The sequence below is a fragment of the Globicephala melas genome, chromosome 6 (assembly GCF_963455315.2).
Source record: "Globicephala melas chromosome 6, mGloMel1.2, whole genome shotgun sequence".
NCBI classification, from domain to species: domain Eukaryota; kingdom Metazoa; phylum Chordata; class Mammalia; order Artiodactyla; family Delphinidae; genus Globicephala; species Globicephala melas.
This window is the reverse complement of record NC_083319.1, coordinates 8869109-8886575: the sequence shown is the minus strand read 5'-3', so window position 1 is coordinate 8886575 and position 17467 is coordinate 8869109. Positions and strand designations below refer to the sequence as shown.

General features: G+C 50.8%; 2 protein-coding genes across 18 annotated transcripts in view; both read left to right on the top strand.

Annotated features, from left to right (window-relative positions):
• Nucleotides 1-7598, top strand: part of RALGPS1 (Ral GEF with PH domain and SH3 binding motif 1) — a 286653-nt gene extending 279055 nt beyond the window's left edge. For 9 of the 13 annotated variants that reach the window (XM_060300425.1, XM_060300422.1, XM_060300420.1 and 6 more), the window contains 4 exons: nt 47-139; nt 314-419; nt 2198-2289; nt 2835-7598. In XM_060300425.1, coding sequence (XP_060156408.1) covers nt 47-139; nt 314-419; nt 2198-2289; nt 2835-2933 — 390 coding nt within the window. In that variant the 3' untranslated portion in view covers nt 2934-7598. The remainder of the gene's footprint in view (nt 1-46; nt 140-313; nt 420-2197; nt 2290-2834) is intronic. The other 4 variants (XM_060300431.1, XM_060300429.1, XM_060300428.1 and 1 more) reach the window with 2 other exon arrangements.
• A 4803-nt stretch (nt 7599-12401) lies between these two features.
• The window catches only part of GARNL3 (GTPase activating Rap/RanGAP domain like 3), a 153280-nt gene continuing 148214 nt past the window's right edge, over nt 12402-17467 (top strand). For 2 of the 5 annotated variants that reach the window (XR_009564250.1, XM_060300416.1), the window contains exon 1: nt 13073-13202. Coding sequence is in view for 4 of the 5 variants with exons in the window: in XM_060300416.1 (XP_060156399.1) it covers nt 13111-13202 (92 nt within the window). In the remaining variant the exon portion in view is untranslated. Of the gene's footprint in view, nt 12512-13072; nt 13203-14763; nt 14890-17467 lie in introns of those variants that run through there. The other 3 variants (XM_060300413.1, XM_030858623.2, XM_060300414.1) reach the window with 3 other exon arrangements.

The window sequence follows — 17467 nt, the reverse complement described above, 5'->3', positions numbered from 1 at the left end:
GGGACTCTGCCCCTCCACTTGTGACATTGTCACTCTGCCTCTGCAGCTGTCCTCGTGGACCAGGTACTGGGTCATCCTCTCAGGATCCACCCTCCTGTACTACGGAGCCAAGTCCTTGAGGGGCACAGACAGAAAACACGTACGTTCCACCAAAGGCCTCTCTGTGCTGCCACTTCGTTTGGTGCGAAGTGCAGCGGGGTGGGTGGAGGTGGGCAAGGCGGCGGGAGTGGAAGGAACCTTGCCTGGCCCAGGTCGGCCTTCCTTGGGGAGCGGAGGGTGTGGGCCTCACGGCCGTGCTGTTGTTCCTCTGCAGTATAAATCCACACCTGGCAAAAAGGTCTCCGTCGTGGGCTGGATGGTGCAGCTGCCCGATGACCCCGAGCACCCGGACATCTTCCAGCTGAATAACCCCGACAAAGGTAGGCAGCAGGCCAGCGCTGGGAGCCTGCAGCTTCTCTCTGCCCTCTTTCTTCTGCTGCTAAATGTGCGTTTCGAAACAGTAGGGACTTCTGAGGCTGCTGCTTTCCTTTTGCTTTAGGGTCTGATGTTCACAGGGTCCCTCGCTGGTCCACAAAAGCTGCTTAGATCGTGGTGGGCGTGTCCACTGAGCAGTGTGCATGGCACATGGCAGCCGGAATCCTTTTCACCTATGGCTGCTGGGGCCCATCACCCCTGGAACTCTAGCCTCAGTGTCCTGGAATGAATAACATAGCGCTGGATGAGGCAGTGACCATGCGGCTGGAGGAGTCTTGGGTGTTGGGAGATTTCAAGGCCCCCCCGGCATTGCCTGTGCCGTGAGACTCTGGCGGTGTCCTGATCCAAGGCCAAATCAGAGAAGAACCCTTCTATAAAAGCTCCAACTTTCACTTGCCCAGTCACCTCCCAGTTCCTCCTGGTTTTATTCTTCCCCCATGAGCATGCTGAGAAGAAGGAGAGGTTCTGCACTGAGGTTCGGAATAGGCCGTGCTAACCTCCTTGGCGCCTACGTCACGTGACAAAAGCCCGGCTTTCCTGGGTCTCCTAGCTAGGCAAGTTCACTGGAGCTGTAAAGACCCTGAGCATCTTCACACCTTCACAGGAATGTTCTAATGCAGGGTTCATGTACATACGATTGCCCAGGGATCTTGTAAAAATTCAGATTTGGATTCAGTGGATCTGGGGTAGAGACCAAGATTCTCTATTTCTAACAAACTCCCAGGTAATGCAGATGATGGTGCTGGTGGAGGGTCAGGGTTTGAATGTTGTTAGCTGGGAATTAAAGAAGTGAGAGCCTCAAGGAGCCCAGGGAATGGAGAGAGCCAAGTCCTCTGCTCTGCTTCTGAGTGATTGAACCACGTATGGCTACGCACACGTCATAGTGTTTCCTCAGGCTGGTTACCATTTGAGTTTCTTCTGCGAGGCTCTGGGACCAGATTAGAGGCGGTTTCTTTAGGAAGTAAAGGTTGTACCTATACCAGCTTGACTTAAAGACTGTATGGTCATGGGGTCCACAGGCCATTCTCGGGGCTGAGCCCAGAGGAAAGCACTGTCCCCAAGCAGAGGGAAATATGACACAGCAGGTGGCCAAGGTCCATGGATAGAATGCAAAAGGTCTGTGAGCTTGGGTGGCAAAAAGATCACATCTCTGTTTCCCATGACCTCTAATTCCTTTAATTATAAGTATTAAACTACTAACTAGAATGTTCACAATACCTGTGATTTTATCTGCAAGAGAAACCACAGATATTTTCACATCACGTATTATTGCAGGTATCTTAGAATAGCATTTTTGTTCAGCTCTTTGCAGTTACAGTACAGTGTCAGACCTGCCCCCAGATCTTGTCATTAGCTCATTAATAAATGAGCACGTCGAGAATGATATCACTCATTTATTTTTTAGCAGTTTGGTAACTGTATTTCAGTATTATTGTTTTTCTTTCTATTTTATTTTATGCATTTGAAACATAATTCTGAGAAGGGTCCACAGGCTTCACCAGAGCCAAAGGCACCGTGGCTGGAAAAATGGTTAAGAACCCTGGTCCAAAGAGACAGGCGGGGAGCACGGGAGCCTCCTCCTCTACGTGCCCCGAGCTTGCCTTGGGCTGCTCCTGACTTTCCCTTGTTTAGTTACCCAGGTCCACGTTTATCTTCACGCCACAGTCACAGGCAGACCCTCCCACGTGACCTTCCTCTTAACCAGTGGTTTTCTACCCATCAGGCAATGTTTACAAGTTCCAGACTGGTTCCCGGTTTCATGCAATACTGTGGCACAAGCATTTGGATGACGCATGTAAAAGCAACAGGCCTCAGGTAAAGTCACCAAAGTCCTGCTTGTTACCTAAAATACCCTCTCCCACCCTCGGGACTAAGGGTCGCTAGAAAACACACCTCCCTCCTTCCCCCAGAGCCTATCAGCTAAGCTCCCAGGCGCCCTCTTTTGATCAGCCTTTTCCCATGAGACAGGGCACCCCCTGCCCCTCTTGGAACTAAGCCCAGCTTCAGACTAGAACTTTGAATCTGGCCCCTGTGTCTTTCCTACTAAAGGAAACGCCACAGAAACATCCATCAGAGATAGGTTACAGGTGGGATATGCCCCAAGGGTCAGGCCACAGCATCTACTGAGGTCACCCCCCAAAAGCTGATTCATGGGCAAACTCCAACCTGACAAAAGGGCCTCCCTGCCCCCAACAACCCTTAGGAATAACGATAATAATAGCTCATTTGTTGAGAAGCAACCATGGTGCTGCTGGTGAGTGGGGCTGTACGGCCCCTTGGCATGCTTGAACCAATAGGACCTCTGGTCCGCCATGCCTGCCTGAGGCTCTGCTCCCGCCCCCCACTGCTGCCCCTCCCAGGACCAGGCTTCAGGAGAAATGCTTTACGTGCAGGAATTGGCCGAATCCTCCCAACATCCCTGTGAGGTAGGTTCCCATACTGTCTCCGTTTTATGCTGAGGACACTGAGGCTCAGAAAGTGGCAGACACTTGTTTAAGGCCCCACGGTGAGTAAGATCTAACCCCGGTCTGCCTGACACCAGAGTCTGTACTTGCCGGCCCGGAGATCTCCCGCCGCATGCTTCCTGGGGGGGAGGCGGGGGGCGGGGACCTGGCTTGCTCAGCCTCCTGCCATTGAGCCAGAGGCCTGGAAGCACAGCCTCTGCTGTCCAGGCTTGCTAGAGGGATGGCTACTCAGCCCTCATACCAGCCCGGACAGCAGGTGGGCTGCTGGGGCCAGGAGCACTGAGCTTCCCTGACCTGTTCCCCAGGGATGAGCTGGAAGAGGGGCTGGGGAGCCGGGTCCCTCTCCTCCGTCTGGAGAGAGAGCGCCATGGCTGGAATAGACGGTGGCAGCTTCGAGGAGGAGGAAGGTAGTGCCGAGTTCACAGCAGGCGTGTGAGGCCGGGAGGGCAGGGGCTGCAGTGGTGCTGGTCACAGCACAGTCACAGACTTCCTGGCCCCTCAAAGCGGCTCTCATAAGGCAGAGGGAGGTCTCTAGCGGTGTATCCCATGATTCTGTGCTCAGTTTGGGCCTATTCAGGATTTTCATCTGTAACATCGATGAGGACACATGTAACAAGCTGATCAAATTCTACACGATAAGAAGCTAGACGGCGAAATTAGCAGAAAGTCCTGGACAAACTAAAACAGTAGGACAAGACTGATAAAGGGATACACTTGAGGCACCACAGGGAAACTGCAAATAAATTGCATTCGAGTCCCTCAACTCACTTGCTAGAAATTTGTCTGGGGCGTATGCGCGCACATGCACACACAGGTGTATGGGTGAGAATGTCCACTGCAGCATTGTCCTTAATAGAAAGAGGAAAAAAAGCACCTGGAAACTCGGCGACCCTCAGTAAACCCCTACTGTGTACCCCCGATCTGTGTGTGATCACCTGAAAGGGGCTCCAAGACATACGTGAAAAAGTGAAGTGTGCAAACACGCGTAAGGGCAAATCTCATTTGTATTAAAATACACGTGCACATTTATTACATGCGTGTCGGTGCCCATAAAACGTCTAAAATGACGTGCAAGAAAACTACAGCTCTGCGGTCTCTAGACTGTATTTTGTGCTTGAGCAAATGTAACTGCCCATCTCCACGATGGGGAGACCAGGGTCTTTGGTTGAAGGTTACCTCAAGGCGATGAACAAGGTGCTGCCTCAGGTCACGTTAAGAGAGGAAGAGCGTCCTGACCTCCTCCGCCCTGGTCACTCCGTGCATGCCTGGGGTCCCTCCTTAGCTCTGAGGGCCACTCTGAGAGCACACTGCACTGGAGCTCACCTGCCACACACAGGTGACCCGGAGGAGTGACAAGGACTGAGGTGGGCCACACAGATGGTGGGGGCAGAGAGAGGCAGGGCCTTGGTGTCTGCTCCACAGTGACAGTCGTGGCCCTGGTGGGGGGGGCAGCCGGGAGCAGGGACGGTTGCTCTGAGCAAGTGTCCTCTGGCTCTCTGGGGGTGGAGGCAGCCTGAGGGTAGCAGCAGCTGCGCAGCAGGTAGCAGGGAACTGGGTCAAACCCACTTGGTAGAGGAGGTGTTTGGTCAGAAAGACAAATGGACTGAATTTCACGTCTGGCAAACATGGTATACCATGACAAGCTTTGGCAACGTTTAAGTATTTTTGTCCAGTTTTTAGACCTAAGGGAGACGGTCTTCTATATTTTCTACTTTTTTCCCTTTTTATTTCTAATTTACTTTCAAACAAATGTTCCCACCCTCTGCTTTATGTAATAAGAAAAAATTGGCAAAACTAAATATTCCACAGCAGAGGACTATTGAAATAAGCCACACTACCTGCATGTGATGGCATGGGGCTCCGATGAGGGCATTACAGAAATGCATCTACTCCTGTAGAAAATCTCAGGGACTAAGGTGACTTTTCTTTTTTGTGGAACTGCATTTCTTAAAATTGTGTGTGCTAGCACTGAATACACTTCAACTTTATCGATAGCATATGTGTAAGGTGTAAACCACAGCAATAAAGCAAACACTCGTGTACCCACCACCCAGTCTAAAGGCAGGACCTCCCCAGTCCTCGGAACACCTCCCTCCCAAGGGCTCCTTCCTAATTCTGTCTCCCTCCCGCTCACCTGTGCCCCATGACCACTCTCCTGATTCGTTTGTTTCCATTCCCTTAAAATGTGAACACGTGTATTTGGTTCCTTAATGTATTGTCTGGGGTACATTTTTTAAAACTTTTTTTTAAAGAATAGAACCATAACTGTCTAGTTTCTTCTGTGACTTGCTTTTCTCCTACAGTATGTTCCTAAGATTCCTCTATGTCAGTGTGCATAGCTGTCATTCATTTACTTGTAATTTTTTTTATCAGTTCTTCTGTCCGTGATCCCAAGAATGATTTCCTGCTTTTGGCTATTCTGAACAGTGCTGCTGTGACCGTTCTTATAACTGTCTCCCAGTGCAAGGAGATGCATTGTTTCCAATTCATCATTTTGACCAAATTACCACCAAGATGGATTTGTTTTTGATGAAATTGCTTCTCATCAAATTTCCTGGAACCCCACGGCAGTGCTGGGGGAGGAGGCCTGGGGCTGGGGGCGTGTCCGCAGCTTTGAGGGGAAGGAGAAACACCCTGACCTTGGGGCTGGTGGTCCCCCCAGTAAAGGTAGCTGGGATCTGGGCCTGGGGACACAGCATGGGGAGCCTTGGGGTTCCCGATATCCCCAAATTTCCCCCTTCTCCTTGTGCTTCCACTTGCCAACTCCTGCCACCCGCTAACCACCCCCTCGCCTCTCCAGAGGCATGTGCTTATCCTGCAGGATTGGTCAGCTCTCCACTCCAAAATCACTTGTGCTTTAACCCAAGGATAGAGGTTGAGAGCGTGGGCGCTGGTGTCTTAGCCCTGTCACTCACCCGCTGTGTACTTCACCTCTCTAAGCCTCAGTTTCCTCATCTTTTTAATGGGGATAATTCCAGTACCTGCCTCCTGGGGTTGTTGTGAGGACTCAGGACACAATACAGATGCGGTACTCAGAGCCTTGCCTGGCACACAGCAGCCCCGTAACACGTGGTGGCTGGTACCACTGCTGTGCCCTCTCCCCTTCCCCCACCACCCACTCATTCACAGACTGACTGGGAGAGGCCTGAACCCTTCCCTTAGGGACCACCCCCTGTCCCCTCCTGAAAGGTCAGAACTTTGACAAGAGGCTGAGCTTTCTCTTCTAGGTACCTGCAAACCTTATGTCATTTGAATAAGTCTCTGCAGGACTTAGCGTGACTTCAGAGGCCTCTGGGAGCCGGCCTGGGACTGGTGGCGAAGCACGTGTCCGGGGCACAGGCCTTTGGTGGGGTGCTGGGAGACTCAGAGCTGGACTCAAGGGGACACGGCCGAGGCCTCACAGTCCAGAGGGCTCCACCGGTGCGGGGGTCCGCCTGCCGATGCCCAGCCACCCCCATGACCCCCATTCTGCAGCACCGCCTCACGGGGCCGTGATGGGTCCCCAGACTGTACAACCCGTCCTCCCTCCCTGGGCCCTCATCCGTCCACCAGCTGCTGCTGCGACCAGAGAGCATCCGTCCCACGTTGGGCCCCCAGTGCTTTCTCCTGCACAAAAGAGTGGACAGCGTCCCCCCGCGTGAGGGCTGGAGGGAAGGGACAGGCGGGGACTGGCTCCAGTGTGCCGGGTCGCTTGCCCACAGGGCTGCCTCAGATTTTGTACAACCCCGAAGCGTCCTCTGCGTGTGCGTGCCGTGTCTGTGTGCGTGCAAGCGAGCGAGTGTGGACTCTCCGAGAAACATGCATTTTGGCACAAGACTCGTGACATCACACACTTCATTCTCTTTGAGGCCCTGCTTTAACCTTAAGCGATAGGCTGGTCCACCGAGGAAGGTCAGAGTGAGAGCCCGGATTCCTTCTGTGTTAAGGGTCCCTCGCATTCTTTTACTGTAAACAAACAATGCCTTAAATCGTGTCTTGTTTTCTGTTCCTATGGGTGCTATTCATCCGGAAGGCCTGCTCCCTGGGCCCCTGGGGCCCTCCCAGGCCTTGTTGCCGTCAGCTCTTCTGAGGCAAGACCCAGCTTCGGGACCGTGGACTGGGCCGGCACTGGCCTGCTTGCTTCCTCCCAGCCCCACTCCTGCAGGGTCTGAAGGCCCCGCTCTTCTCACCCCTCCCCCCGCCCCCGGGTCAGCATGGGAAGTCCTGACGCTTTCTGCCAGCTTCTCGAGGCCTCCTGCGCGCACGATGACCTGACCGGCTGCTCAGAAGCTACTTTGCACCGACCTCTCCCCGAGCAAGGCTTTTGCTCCCATCCTCTCACCCCTTTGCCTCCACTGCCAGGGCAGGGCCACTGGGATTCTTGATTACACTGGGGAGCTGAGTGACACTGAGGCCTTAAGCTCCCCCATTCTTGCCCCCAAACACAGTCACCAGCAAGTTCTCCATCATCCAAGTCCAAGGGCACAATTGTTGACGACCATGGTGACGAGAGCAAAGCCCTGGGGAGGGGACGGTCCGAGCTCTGCTTTCGGCTGAGAGCTCTTCAGGTGAACAATGTCCTTCATCTGTCACTCCTTGTCATACTTTTAAGTGACTTTTATTTTGCACAAATACATTTTTATTTAAAGTAATGAATAAAAATTAGCTTTATTTATGGTAGCTTTTATCACCATAGCTTCTCCCTTCAGCCCTTCCCCACCCTCTCTCCTTCCCTCTCCCTCCCTCTCTTTCCCCCTCTCTCTCTTTTTTTAATCTGGGTGTCCTAATTCTGAGAAGGAAACTCTTAATGATTTTCTGAAAGAGACTGAATTTCTGGGTCCTTGTTGCTATTGTGGTTTCAGAGCTCACACTGATCAGACACCAAATGACTCTTAAGAGTTTCTGGGCAAGATGCTTCAAAACAACATCTTAACCAATAAACGGTAATAATAGGTCGACTTAAGAACTACCAAAGGACCCACCACTGTATTTTGATCCAACGGTGACCACTTTTCTGAAAATTCAGATGAATTGGTGAGGAAAGTAATTGTCATCAGGTCTTATTTTGTGGTTGAGTCTTACTATGCTCCGTAACTAACCCTCCTTCAGAGCAAAATCTAGAATACTTTCGTGCCAGGAGAGACTCCAGATGGTGAAATTGAGACCAGCAAACCTTGGTCATCGGTGCTTTGCACACCCTCACGCAGCTGGGGTCGAATGCACGCACCTAATTCATACCAACAACTGCTCAAATTAGCATCTGGAGGCTGAATGGATACAGCAGACACTCCAAACATCTCTCACCAGAACCATGCAGTGTTAACGCTTTAACTTACATTGAATCTGATTCTACCTGTTAATTTTTTTTAAGTCTTAAGTTTGAATGAAATTGCCAGACTACTTTCCTTGAATTTCTCTACTCTTCAAACTCTCCTGGTTTTTCTGACATGAAATTATAGAAGCCAATCCAAAACCCTCAAAATTTCAGACTCACACTAAATCAGGCACTTTCCTGCCCTTTACAGATTTTCCTTGTCTTTACAAATGTTTTCCTCTGAGCCTAATTTTGAAATAGCACAATTGCAATTCTTTTCAAAGTGTCTAGTCTTCTCACTAAAATTGAGATTGACCCCATGTCCCCTCCCGGAAACATTCCTAGCTTGGATTCTCATAGAACTGGTAAGAACCTTGAACTTACCAGAAGAGTCCTGCAGATGAGGCTGTAAGGCACTTGGCTCTCTCCCAGCAGGGGCTCTGGGCCAAGCATGTGAGTTAAGTGCTGATTGCCTTTCCAGTGTTGGTTTGTCCCTCAAGCTGCAGGTGAGGAGGCCTGCAAGCCAGGGACAGAGGGGGACAGGCACAAAATCCCAAAGGGGAAAGTCCCCGGGTAGATTCTGGCCCTGGAAGGTAGCATTTCTGGGTCTTGCTCTTTGACCAGCCATGGTGCACAAATGTCTGTGAAAACATTGAAGGTGACGTGTCTTGCATGCATATGTTGTATCATTTTTTGTTAAGCAGAGAGATCGTGGCAGCCCAGGATGAAAGGTTTAGAATGCTATCTACAAACTGGAGTAGGTAGCAGGTATCCTCAGGATGCCGCCCTCACTCCCCTCTCCCCGGGAGTAATTCTCACCCCTCTCAGTCCAACACATTCTGTAACTCAAGGTCAGCTAAGTGCATTCTGACAACTGAAACTTCGTGGAGGATAGATTTGGTGGAAAGCGGTAGAAATATTGTTCTGAGCGTGCCCAGTGGGACAGTGTGGCCTCCCTTCCCTCCCTGGAGAAGCCTGCCCGTTCATCACCCTGTCCCCTGTGGACCCTAAAGAGAAGACACTTGAAGGGGTTCTGCTTATGAAAGAACCCACTCTCTCTTGCCAACTGAGTTTATAAAGTGTTTTTTCTTCTTACCAATATGGCCAGTATTTCTTTCATCGTCTTCCTCCCACCTCCCAAGCCCAGGAAGTGTATCTTTTAGGATGCCACTGTACAGGTGGAAAAATGGTCCATGGAAACAGGAAGTCATTCGCAAGCAGGGTCTGCTTCCGTTCCACAGGCGAAGTCTAGAGCTCTGGATCCATGTTACTGTTGCTTAGAACCAGGTGAACATTGCTAAAAACACAACCTAACTTATTTTTTGTGACTTTCATGAAGCACTTTAATCAGCCCCACATTATTCTGCATGTTGGGTGACTTCATGTTTTAAAAAGAAAAAAAAAAAAAACTACAAGAGTCCCTCTGAAATAACAGATCCTCTGTGTGAAACCACCCATTCATCCATTGATTCTCATCTCTTGTGAGTGCTTCCTGTGTGCCAGGCTCCACCCAGGATAGAAATGTCTGAGAACAAGACAAACCCAAGCCCTGCCCTCATGGAGCTGACCCCTCAACGAACAAATAATCTTCACCATGCCATTTCCTCTCTCCCAGCAAGACCTTGCCTCCCTCCTAGCACAGGGTAGAAACCAGGTGCAGATTCCTCCAGAAAAGCTTCAAAGAGCTCAACAGACTGAATAGTCCAGTTGCTGTCCTAGCGACTGGTTGGCACAGAACAGACAGGCACAGAGCTACGGCTGAACACAGTGAGGACTCCGAGGTGGAGCCGGAGGGTAGGGTCAGAATGCTCACAGCATTTACTTCAGAGGTTTTTTGGTTCTAATTTCAATGTTAAAGACAAGTACAGCATGAGTGAGAGCTGCATCTCCTTGGGTGTCGAGAACTCGTCCCATGGACCACCTCGCCGCTGGTGTTGCACAAGTGTGTGTGCGCCACGGGCAGCCCCGAAACCCCTGCTCGCAGCAGCAGCGATGGATCATCTGTCGGTTCTATAACCACTCATCTGTCTCTTTCTCCATTTCTGAATGACTGTGACCATTCAATAATGAAACAATAGTGGTTAATTTATTAGTATGGTATAATCTTCAATAAATTCTGTGCCAAAATGCATGGTTTTCCACTTAGCATTCAAAATGTTGCATAGAGAGTAGTTTTCAATTTCTTATGTATTATTCAAAGTAAGTTGAAAATCAGTTTTTACATTTTAATTTGTCTCCTGTTCAATCTGTTGCACTCTCCTGGGCTGTCTTTTTTCCCGGCAGACCCCCTGCATGCAGTTGTGTAAGGACTCTCCCTAATTCTTGTGAATTGTCTCATCCACAGTAACCACTGAACATCAGCCCTCTGTGGAATTCTTTAGATTTTTGGTGAAGTATTTTGTTACCTCAGTCTTGTATCAAGTTGCTGTATTTTTCAGCTTGTTACACTGATAATTGTTTCACTAATTAAATAGTTTAGTGTAAACATTTTGTTTACTTTGAAATTAAATGTGTTTTCCAGTGAATATTGCTCAATTTATTAAAGTCACATGCGTTTATTTAGCCAACAGTTGCTGTGCCAGACACAGACGCGAAGGAGGTGTGGGCGTTCAGCTAAGAGGTTACTAGAGCATAAATGACATACAGGAGCAGTGCCCTCGGGGAGGGACAGAGTCAGTGCTGTGGGCACTCCGGGGAGGCACCTGGGGGATTGGGGGAAGCTTTGGAGGGCAGAGGCGTTTGGAGAGTCATTGCAGAGATCGCTGAACCCATGGTGGGTGGGAGAGGCAGGAAGACAGAAGAGAAGGAGCAGGATAATTTGGGGAGACAAGCAACCCAGTCTCACTGAGTAAAGGATTTGGGGGAGCAATGGGGTCCCAGTCTGAAAAGATGCGTTGAGGGGAGTTCATGATGCTAACTAAGCAAAACCCAGAAGCCCACTCTGGCTTGCTTAAGAGAAGAGGCACCGTCTTACAAGGATTGTCCCATGGAAACCCGAGGGGAGGACGAAAGTGAAGTCTCAAGGGGCAGGAAGGAGAAATGGGAAGAAGCCCCCTACGTCTTTTCTCTCCCTTACATTCTCTCTCCAGACTGGCTTCTCTGCTGGAATGTCCGGCAGTGAAGGAGTCTAGGCCTTCTGGGAAAGCACCTTGAAGTTATTGAGGGAGTGTGCACCAGGGGGTGACATGATCCAAGATGACCATGGGGACCCCTGGCCCCGCCTGCCTCAGCTTCCCAGCTAGTGCCTTCCAAAGCTGCAGTGGCCGATTCTCCAAGCTCAGGCTCCTGCACACACACTCCGCAGCCTCTGCTCCACCACCCCGGTTCCGGGCCAGTATGGCCACACCTCCCTAGCTATGACAAGCCCCGCTGGCTGAGGGGCCCTAGCTCACCTGCTCCTCACGTCTTAGACGGTACAGTGACCCACAGCTTTACCCGGATGGGGTCGCTGCCCTCAGCCCCAGGGCAATGTTCGAGGGCTGTGAGATGGATGCATCTGACGGTGCAGGAAAGTGATGAAGTCAAGACTACAGCTCAAGCCTGCCAAGCTCCAGCCCCTCAGCCTCACTGCGATAGGCACCACAAACAGCACTTGGAGAAAGCAGTACCTCCTTTTTTTTTTTTTTTTAAAGGAAATGGTTCTTGCCTTTATTTATTTATTTATTTTTGGCTGTGTTGGGTCTTCGTTTCTGTGCGAGGGCTTTCTCTAGTTGTGGCGAGCGGGGGCCACTCTTCATCGCGGTGCGCGGGCCTCTCACCGTCGCGGCCTCTCTTGTTGCGGAGCACAGGCTCCAGACGCGCAGGCTCAGTAGCTGTGGCTCACGGGCCCAGCCGCTCCGCGGCATGTGGGATCCTCCCGGACCAGGGCCCGAACCCGTGTCCCCTGCATTGGCAGGCGGACTGCCAATCGCTGCGCCACCAGGGAAGCCCAGTACCTCCTTTTGATGGATGGAGAGATCGGCGAGCTAACGCAGACTCTACGCTAGAATTCCTATTTAGCCTCGAGGGCCGACATCACACCCGAGAATGTAGCCAGCAGGCCAGGGCCAGGGCACCCGCGGAGGTGAGGTGAGTGGGCGGGGCCCCATGCGGAGGCGGTGCTGTGGGCGGGGACTGTCCGGGCTGGGTTGAGCAGGGCTGGGAGCTTGAGCTTGGCCGGCACTGTCGAGGCGGGGAGAGGGGGCGCTTTGGAGAGAAAAAGCAGGTCCTTGTCTATGGTTGGGGCACGGGGAAAGGCGGCCCTAAGAGGGGACGGTGCTACGTTAGAAAGGGCCGAGAGGTACTGAGATGTGGAGGGGCGACTCTCTGAGGAGCCGACCCTTGGGGTGAGGGCGGAGGCCGCGCGCGAGCGCTCAGTAGTGGGAGGGTACGTGGGTGGGGCCTGGGTCGGTGCTGAGGGCCACGGAGCGTGAGGGGAAGGGCCGTGGACTGTCCGGAGCTGAGGACGGGTGGCATTTTAGGCTTGTGGGCCTAGCAGAGGTGCTGACAGCCCACACAGGGAACCCCGCGAGGTCTGTGCGGGAGGGGCGTGGCTGGAGTGCGGGGCGGAGCTGGGGTGGGGTCTGGACCTGGCTGAGAGGCGCGGAGTGGGCTGGGCCGCAGTTCGGGGCGGGGTTGGGCGGGGTCTGGACCTGGCTGAGGAGCACAGAGTGGGCGGGACTGAGCCTTAGGGCGTGTCCAGGGCGGGGCCTAGATCCCGCCGAGAGGCACGGAGCGGCCGGACCGAAGTTCGGGGCGGAGCCAGGGCGGGGCCTAGGCCGGGCAGAGGCGCGCGGGGCGGGGTGTGGGCTGCGGCGCGCGAGCCGAGCGGCCCGCCGAGCCCCGCCGAGGCCCGAGCCCACCCGAGTGCGCCCGAGCCCGCGGCCCCCGCCCGGGGCGATGGAGCCAGAGCCCGGCGGGGCGGCCGCTGCGCTCCTGCGGCAGAAGAGGGCGGCGCTGCGGCGCAGGGGGTGCAGCTTCGAGAGCCCCAGGTACAGCGGCCCGGGAGGGGTGCGGCCGGGAGGGGCAGAAGTGGGGAGCCGGCCACGTGGGGGGTGGCCGTCTGAGGGGACCGAGGGCCGCGAGGTCGCGGCGGGGGGAGGGGTCTCGGCTGGGGTGGTGGTCTGAAGAGATCTGGCGAGGAGCCTGAGCACAGCGGCCGGGAGTCGAAGGGGGCTGGGCTGTCCGAGCGGCAGGTGCGGGAGGGGGTTGCCCCAGAGAAGCACCTGACGGGAGTCGGGAATCCAGACCCGACTGGACGGGTCCAAAGCGTCATTGAGACGCCCCCAAAGCGTCGGTCCCTTGTCAGGCCCCGAGCAAAGCCGTGGCTCTAGGCGGATTTCGGGCTGTGGAGAATTTGCCCTGCCCGCCTCTTGTAAATGCTCAAGGACAAGGTCGGGAAATAGCCCCCCTAAAGTCCAAGGGAGGTAGGTCTCCCTCACCGGGGAGTCCCTCTGAGCTGCCCCAGGACCCAGGCCAGCTCCAGCCTTCCTAGCCTGGCTCCCCAGGTAACGCACACCTGCTGCCTCATGGCCCCGCCCATCCTGCCCGGTGGCCCCCGACATGCCCGGCCCCTCCTGCCCCTCTGACCCGCCGATGCCGTTCCTCTGCCAGGGGTGCCCGTGCCCCTCCCGCCCGCTTCCTTGGCTTGGGGAACTCGCCTGATGTGTCCGGGTCCTTCTTCTCCCTGGAACCTTGCCCGGAAGACACGCCCTCCCCCGCCGCGCTCGGTGGCGCTCCCTCTGCTTGGCGAGATTCCTTCCCTCAGAGGGCATTTCCTTAACTTGGAGTGTCTTCTCCCGCTCCAACGTCGCTGAAGTGGGCCCTCCCATTTTTCAGTCCCTGGTCCCTTCTAGAATACTCCAGCAGCCCCCCAACTACACTTCTCATCTTTATTCTTCCACGTCTCAAATCCACATTCTCATTGGCCGCTGGAAGAGTCTTACTGCACTGTCCACTGTGCCCCTCCCATGCCTTACCTCCCCTCCCCCCTCCCAGGAGCTCTCCATCTCCCAGGGCCGCGATGGAGACTGGGGCAGAGGAAGGGGAGAAAGATAGGAAGTGGGACTCTGGCCCTCCCTGTGGCAGAAAAGAGGGTTCAATTGCTAGGATAAAAAACAGGACCCTTACTATGAGATGCCAGGCCCTTGTCACCTCACCTCACCCTTGGTGCTTCAGAAGTACCTGATGAAAGTATAAGCATCCTGAGGACAGGGACCATAGCTGTTCACTGCTCTGTCCTCGGAGGCTGGTTCAGGCCTGGCCCATCACAGGTATTCACTATCTCTTGAATAAATAAATGCCTGACCAGCTGGTAATTATTCCCTTATGCTGTGCTATGTCTCGTCTGTGCCTGTACTCATACCATGCTCTTTTCTCTACTTAGAATAGTCTTGTCTTTACTTTTTGGGTAACGCCGACCCCTCCTCTGGGAAGTCTTCCCTGAACCCCGGCCTGAGCTCTGTGCTGTATCAACAATCTACACATTGACTGCTAGTCCACACACCACTGTGTATAATTACCCGGATAACACCTCTTCCCCACTAGACCGGGAGCACCAGGCAAATATGGTCTCCGCCCTTCTGATGCTTACACTCTTGTTGCTGGAGCATGAAGGATGGAAAGTGCACCAAGAGATGAGGCTGAAGAGATGAGTCAAAAGCTGGATCCAGGCCTGAGGTAGAATGTTTAGAGCAGCACTGTCCAATAGAACTTTCTGTGATAACGGAGGCATTCTATAGTCCATCCTGTCTGATACTGTAACCACTAGCCCCCTGTGGGTATTGAGCTCTTGAAATATGGCTCATGCAACTAAGGAAACGAATTTTAAATTTTATTTAACTTTAAATTTAAATAGCCACATATGACTAATGTTTCCAATATTGCACAGCACTGGTTTAGAAAATTTCTCTCTTCCTCTGAACTCTCACTTTTTACCACCTCCTCCTTTGTCTTCATGATGTTACACCTGAAAGACTAAATGACTTCTTAGCCTCCAAAGGTGTTTCCCTCTGTTTAACACTCCATGATATTATTATATAAACCATAGAAATAATGATTACCATTTCTGTGATTATAAAAATAATTAGTTTGTTGGAAGACAATGTATTTAACCCATCCTTTATTATTGTACATGCAGTTTATTACCAGTTTCTTACTCGTACTAAAGACACATTGAATCCGTGTACATTAGTCTGTGTATGAGTCTGTAAGAGGTAATCATCTCCTTAAGATAAATTCATAGAAGTGATAGAGATTATTGGATCCCAGAAAATGAACACTTTAAAGGTTTTTGAAGCATAAGGCCAAATTGCCCACCAGAAAGTTGTGCCAGTTGATAGTTCTCCCAAGAGCATATAAACGTGCCTGTTTGTTCTCATCCTCACTGCTAGGCATTATCATTTATAAACATTTGCCAAAGTGATACCTTGTTTTAATTTGAATTTCCATGTTTAGTAGTGAGGTGAAACTTTTTTCTCACATTTATTCATAATTTGTATTTCTTCTTCAAATGAGTATATATAATGTACTTTGTCCAGTTTTCCTTTGGAATATTTATCTTTTCCTTATTGAATAGCACTTTTTATTTATTAAGGAAATTAATTTTTTTGTCAAATATGTAGCAACTTTTTTTTTCCAGCTACTTTATTGTTTTTAATAGATCTTTATTGGAGTATAATTGCTTCACAATACTGTGTTAGTTTCTATTGCACAACAAAGCGAATCAGCCATATGCATACACATGTCCCCATATCCCCTCCCTCTTGAGCCTCCCTCCCATCCTCCCTATCCCACCCCTCTAGGTCATCGCAAAGCACCCAGCCGATCTCCCTGTGCTATGCTGCTGCTTCCCACCAGCCAACTATTTTACGTTCCGTAGTGTATATATGTCGATTCTACTCTACTTCGCCCCAGCTTCGCCCTCCCAACCCATGTCATCAAGTCCATTCTCTATGTCTACCTCTTTATTCCTGCCCTGCAACTAGGTTCTCAGTACCATTTTTATTTTTAATTTTTTTAGATTCCATATATATGCGTTAGCATACGGTATTTGTTTTTCTCTTTCTAACTTACTTCACCGTGTATGACAGACTCTAGGTCCATCCACCTTACTACAAATAACTCAATTTCGTTTCTTTTTATGGCTGAGTAATATTCCATTGTATATATGTGCCACATCTTCTTTATCCATTCATCTGTCGATGGACACTTAGGTTGCTTCCATGTCCTGGCTATTGTAAATAGTGCTGCAATGAACATTGTGGTACATGACTCTTTTTGAATTATGGTTTTCTCAGGGAATATGCCCAATAGTGGAACTGCTGAGTCATATGGTAGTTCTATTTGTAGTTTTTTAAGGAACCTCCATACTGTTTTCCATAGTGGTTGTATCAATTTACGTTCCCACCAACAGTGCAGGAGGGTTCCCTTTTCACCACACCCTTTACAGCATTTATTGTTTCTAGATTCTTCGATAATAGCCATTCTGATTGGCCTGAGGTGATACCTCACTGTAGTTTTGATTTGCATTTCTCTAATAATTAGTGATGTTGAGCATCTTTTCATGTGCCTCTTGGCCATCTATATGTCTTCCTTGGTGAAATGTCTATATAGGTCTTCCACCCATTTTTTTTTTTCTTCTACCCATTTTTTAACTGGATTGTTTGTTTTTCTGATATTGAGCTCCATGAGCTGTTTGTATATTTGGAGATTAATCCTTTGTCTGTTGTTTCATTGGCAAATATTTTCTCCCATTTTGAGGGTTGTCTTTTTGTCTTGTTTATGGTTTCCTTTGCTGTGCAAAAGCTTTTAAATTTAATTAAGTCCCATTTGTTTATTTTTATTTCCATTACTCTAGGAGGTGGGTCAAAAAAGATCTTGCTGTGGTTTATGTCAAAGAGTCGTTTTCCTCTAAGAGTTTAATAGTGCCTGGTTTATATTTAAGTCTTTAATCCATTTGGAGTTTATTTTTGTGTATGGTGTTAGGGAGTGTTCTAATTTCATTCTTTTACATGTAGCTGTCCAGTTTTCCTGGCACCACCTACTGAAGAGGCTGTCTTTTCTCCATTGTATGTTCTTGCCTCCTTTGTCGTAAATTAGGTACCCATATGTGCGTGGGTTTTTCTCTGGGCATTCTACCTTGTACCATTGATCTATATTTCTGTTTTTGTACCAGTACCATACTGTCTTGATTACTGTAGCTTTGTGGTATAGTTTGAAGTCAGGGAGCCTGATTCCTCCAACTCTGTTTTTCTTT